General features: G+C 47.5%; 1 protein-coding gene across 10 annotated transcripts in view; it reads right to left on the bottom strand.

Moving 5' to 3' along the window:
- The window catches only part of LOC112272724 (putative inactive receptor kinase At2g26730), a 4,152-nt gene extending 989 nt beyond the window's left edge, over nucleotides 1-3,163 (bottom strand). The window contains exons 1-5 of one of the 10 annotated variants that reach the window (XM_024500777.3): nucleotides 2,944-3,163; nucleotides 1,888-1,965; nucleotides 1,185-1,688; nucleotides 203-1,047; nucleotides 1-124 (exon numbers count right to left, since the gene is read on the bottom strand). The exon at nucleotides 1-124 is cut by the window's left edge and continues 205 nt beyond it. In XM_024500777.3, coding sequence (XP_024356545.1) covers nucleotides 1-124; nucleotides 203-1,047; nucleotides 1,185-1,657 — 1,442 coding nt within the window. In that variant the 5' untranslated portion in view covers nucleotides 1,658-1,688; nucleotides 1,888-1,965; nucleotides 2,944-3,163. Of the gene's footprint in view, nucleotides 125-202; nucleotides 1,048-1,184; nucleotides 1,966-2,175; nucleotides 2,271-2,480; nucleotides 2,873-2,943 lie in introns of those variants that run through there. The other 9 variants (XM_090244649.1, XM_024500774.3, XM_090244647.1 and 6 more) reach the window with 9 other exon arrangements.
- Between the last annotated feature and the right edge of the window lie 2,240 nt (nucleotides 3,164-5,403).

Here is a 5,403-nt window from a genome sequence, read left to right on the forward strand (position 1 = left end):
TGTGCGTGCAAATACGCAAGTCCCCTAGCAGCACCAAGTGCAATCTTTACCCTGCTTAACCAATCCAGAGGAGTACGACTGCTGCCTCGATTTCCTGAACAGTCATCAATCAATAACACGCCAGCTGAGATCGGCTTTCATTCACAAACATGAAATCTAAGCATACCAGTAGAACTGCGTTGCAAGGAGACAGAGAACCTACCATGGAGAAGCGCTGACAGGCTACCCATTGGCATGTAGTCATACACGAGGAGCTTCTCGTCTTTCGAGAAGTAGTAAGCTCGAAGGGGTACTAAGTTCTTGTGCAGCAGCTTTCCAACGGCTTGGATCTGTGATTCGAAGTCTTTCTTTCCAGTAGTCACGTCTTTCAGCCTCTTCACCGCCATGATGGTGCCATCTTCTAGGATCGCCTTGTACGCTGTGCCCACACTGCCTTTACCGAGAACCTCTGCTGAAGCTCGCAATAGATCCTCAAGATTGAATGAGTACTTCTTCCCATCGAAAAAGACAAGCTTGTTTCGCTCCAACTCCCCTGCACCTGCGCTGGAGTACTCTTCTCCTTGCTCATCCACTCCCTTGTCACGAACTCTCTCGCGAGAAACATCACGACCTGTAGCCTTCGCAGAATCTAGCTGCCCTTTCTTTCCATAGCATAGACGGAAGATTAGTGCTAGGCTGAAGAGAACAAGGGCTGCAACTCCACCTACTACAATACCCGCGACTGCACCTGTTGATAGCGGCTTATCACCTCCTTCTTTTGCTACCTCTGTTGATACTGCAATGGGACCGGGGGATGGCGCGATTGGAGAGGGACACACGGATTCGAGTGGAAAACCACACAAGCCGGGATTGCCTAGGTAAGAAGCTGCCGGAAATTTGGACAGGGTGGTTGGTACAGGCCCAGACAGGTTGTTGTTGGCAACATTGAAAATGGTCAGATTTGCTAGATTTAGAGGCGGTATGCTCCCGGAGAAGAAGTTGTTGCGAAGGTTCAACATGAACAACTGGGGGAGAAGCCCTAACGACTCGGGGATGACCCCATTCAACCTGTTGACAAAAACGTTCCACAAGGTCACCTAAAAGACTAACCAGCTGCACATGTGGACGCAAGATGGCTGTGAGATAAGCCGATACAGTAGTCGTCATAGAAAATGCTCTGACATTCCGGAATGACTAATACTCACCTGTTATACTCCAAGCTCAAGTGAGTGAGCCGCGGCCAGACTGCATGAAGATCATTCGGAAGGGGTCCGTAGAAGTCGTTTCCTGCTAAGTACAATGACTCCAAATTGTTGCAATTTCCAAGCTCGCCAGGAAACGATCCCGTCAACCAGTTGCCGCGCAAGCTCACAATACGTAGCTCCGAGATCAAGCTTAGGCTTCCAGTTGGTATGTTTCCCCTGAATCCTTTACCTGGCAAACGGACCTCCGTGACCCTGTTCCCAAAGCAAGTTATTCCCCTCCAGTTGCATGTCCAGGATGCGTTGGTCCAGCGAAGCTTTGTTCCTTTGGGATCATGGAAGTTGCTGAAGACAAGAAGTGCCCTGGTATCAGCTCCTAAGTCTTGGCCTGCCACAGAAGCTACACCGAGGAACGCTAACAAAATTGTTGCCGCCTTCGCAATGCTCCACTCGGTTTCACGCTTTCTTTTAGACATCTCTGATAGTGTGTGTGATGATCCCACAAACCTACATTTGCAGAGAGAAACTGCTTTTATGTAGGAGAATTATCGTCTATGATATCACATTCACTCGCTTTGACCCACGTCTTCATCAAAGCTAGTTGCAGGGTTATAGACCATATGCTGCTCCTTCCGAAGTGAAGCGTCTAAGTGAATATTTGTGAAGAGGCCTGGAAAAATACGCACTTAATAACTCAGGCGCTTACAACAATGAAATGATGCTCAAAAGAAGACTTGCATTCTCCCCTCAACCGCCAGATATTTGCCTACTCTCTTCAGTATTGCTGCAACAGTTCACGTGATCAACAGAGGCCACGGTTCAGTTTAATGAAAGTAGTGATCAAAATAGAGCCAAAGATCACATTGCCTTTCATGTGCTGACTGACGGTTCTCTTCCAACACATGCAACCATCAATAACCGTGTACTTCAATTTTCTGGGCTTGTTATTATTCACTACCCTTGTCAATGCAACAGCACCCCTCGAAAGATATACCTGTTGCGTAGTAAACCCGATTGCTAAGCTTCATTTAATGAACACTATGTTTGAGAGCTGAACTGTAGATCAAAGTTTATTTGTCTGCAGGGCATGGCATATATAACTTATATGACACAGAAAATCGTCAATCCCTTATCTACAGAAGACAACCCCCCCCCCTCCCCCCCAAAAAAAAGGCAGCAAGGAGGAAGAGGTGAGCACAACGCAGGGCTTTCAGGCGTGCATGAAATTGCACCAAAACCTTAGAGTCCAAACCACAGTGCAAAAGACACCAATCCAGAGACTTGGGTACACACACGTACCCCTCGATAAAGGACGCTTCCAATGCGGCAAGGTGACGACACTACCTCTAACAGTTCTCCACTCTGCCTCTCTAAGGGCAACACTATTAGCTCAACTCCAGCGCCACAACGACTCGTGCTCTTCTCACTATTTCCCCCAGGCAGGAAACGAAAAGTGGTGCTACCAACTTATAAGTCTCAAGTTCACTCATACACACACACACTTGCAATGCACCCGATCCAATGTAGAAGCCACACCATCAAGCAGACCAAGCCAGTTCCTCCCCTATCAACAACCACACGGGCAAGCCCCACGTACGTAAAACCAACAAAACAGAGAGCGAGAGCGAGAGCGGGTAATGGCAGCTCCTGCTCCTGGAGGCGGGAGCCACAATAGAATGCAGAATCTTCTCTCAAGCAAAACTTGGCGCCCATTGACAGATAACACGAAGCTCAAAATAGAGCGTGCTATGGCTTAACTTACCCTGGCCGACCCCGCATGGAACCCGAGAGTGGTCATGACTGTGATTGCAGGGCCCATGCCCAAGAAGCAACACGAGCAGAGGAGACAGGTGAGAGATGCTGCTGCGCGTAGTAGTAGCGTGGAAGGCCTTGAGCTGCGTGACGACTCGTCGTCTCCATAGCACACTGGGCTTCATGAATGCTCTCTACTCCTACTCCTGCTGCAACTACTCCCTCCCTCCCTCCCTCCCTCCCCAGACACCGTCGGCGTCAGTTGCCCCCCATTTAATGCTTCTACGTGTGACTGCGTAGTACCCAGAACCCAATTTTTTCACTTTTCACTGCAATTTTTTTGAAAATATTTGACTTGTGTCTTCCACTGTGACTTATGTCTTCCGCCGCTTCAGATTCCTAAACCTTTTGTCTAATTACTTCGCTCTTTTGAGTTAGTGTTGTGAGCTTTTTGGTTTTGTACTCTTTTGTTGGGTGTTGAAATTGGCTCATCACCATCTTTGTTCCTTTGCAATGACTGAAATAGTTGGGAATATGGGTCATGGTTGAAACATTATTAGCGTCAGCTGCTTCAACCTCAAATACCTTTCAACCATTGTAAGAAAAACCAACGTGAACACATTGCTGTTTGTCATCTTCCAGTGTATTTCAGGACGGTAATATTGAAACTTTCCTATATTTTAATACTACTTTTTACAGTAAGGATGTATAGATACTAACCTAGGTTATCCAGTGACAGGACCAGACAAAACGAATGAATGAAAAAGAAACGAACCACGTCGCTTCGGATGGATGAAAGAGTTGACGACAAGGTAACCGACAGGTGGACGTCGTCGTCGGAGTTAGTTACTCCCGTGAGACAGTCATGAATTGGGGAACCGGATTCGTAAAGACCAGAATGGGGGGGGGGACTTGAAAAGCCACAACAAGTATGCAGTCAGAGAATTTTCGAACGTTTGAAGGGAACACAACATTCATCTAACGTAACGAATAATGAGCGTGAAAGTTTTCGTTCATCCGTCGTGGATCCCGAGGCCGGGCAGGAGTGGTCATTCTCTCGGCGATGGCTGAGGAACGTTGTTGTGCACATGTATTTACTGCAATCCCAATCAAGCTCTGATCCCATGTAACAGCTCATTTAGCAGAGATCAGGGCACGCCGACAGCTTCGCTGACCGCGCACTCAAGGCCCCTGCTCGAAACTTTGTCTTCACATTTGCACAGCTCTGGTATGCTTCTGCTACTGTTGCAGGCTTCAGTTCCACGTCTCTCAAGGTTTAACTTCATCCTAGCTGGATCTCGATGGGCAGTTCTTTGATACATATCCTTGCTACTGAAAAGAGCACAGATTTATACATATACCCATCCCCACAAGTATGCACTGGAAAAAACCTAAAGTGTTGGGTGGGTTCATCAGGGTTCGTTTTGACGCTACTGAATTTGCACAGTAACTCAGAGAGTGTAAACAGACGCGCGCAGGAGCTTTCGTATGTCTTGGACTTCCTGCTCACCTCCCACTAGAAAGCCTGCAAAGCCTGGACGCTTTCGGGGGTCGCATGGTGGTTCCAGTGGTTCGTCAGCGAATGAGCCTTGCAAGAGATTTGAACTGGTTGAACAGTTTCGTTCACTGCACATACAACGGCACATTGTTAACGGGATTGGAAGCCAAGAACAAGTTGGCTTGAATCCTTTGAATCAGATCGCTTCAGTGCTACGAAGAGTTACAGCTGTCTATCCAGCTTTTATATATTTATATTCACACACACACACACACACACATACTAACTGAAAGCGATGCGACGATTTCCCCATGAAGTCGGCATGAAGGAGTGAGTCCCACGTCAGCTGTTCGGTCATCCTGCAGTAACGATTCGACGCTGAAACAGCCGACGGCGTCTGATAATGGGAAGGGGTGTCCTCCCGTTCCACCCCTTGTCTGTCTCTATCTGTTCCTAAACTCGTCCTTAATATACAGTACTAATGTTCCCTCTAGATGATAATGCTGATGCTCCATAATCATGCACAGCATCCTTGTCAACGTTAAAAGCTATGGCCCAGGCCTCACATCTGTCAGCCCTGCATGAGAGCTAGCAAACGCTGAATGCCCTTCTGTTCCTTGGAAGCGTGCCTTAAGGTCCTAGCTAGGCACCATTTTGTGAGCCAAGCAACACCAGGCAAAGATGCTGTCACAACGCTGCCGACACTCTGTTCCCTGTGATTGCTTTGAAGCTGGGATTCATCAGGCTGCTGCTTGATTCCGCCTTTCATACATCGACACCGGTGATCTACACATTCTCAAAACTTTCATTCTGTGTCAAGTTCCATGCATTTTCGCCATGGTGATGGATGCTAACTTTTAGATCGATCACATCTACAGTTGGTCCTCGTTATCCAAACAGGTCTAAATGCTTCAAGTGTTTGATAGATTTGCAGAGGTCTCTTCAAGAGGATTAGTTTTCACCCATGTTACG

This window comes from Physcomitrium patens, chromosome 19 (genome assembly GCF_059467195.1).
Source record: "Physcomitrium patens ecotype Gransden chromosome 19, ASM5946719v1, whole genome shotgun sequence".
NCBI lineage: Eukaryota > Viridiplantae > Streptophyta > Bryopsida > Funariales > Funariaceae > Physcomitrium > Physcomitrium patens.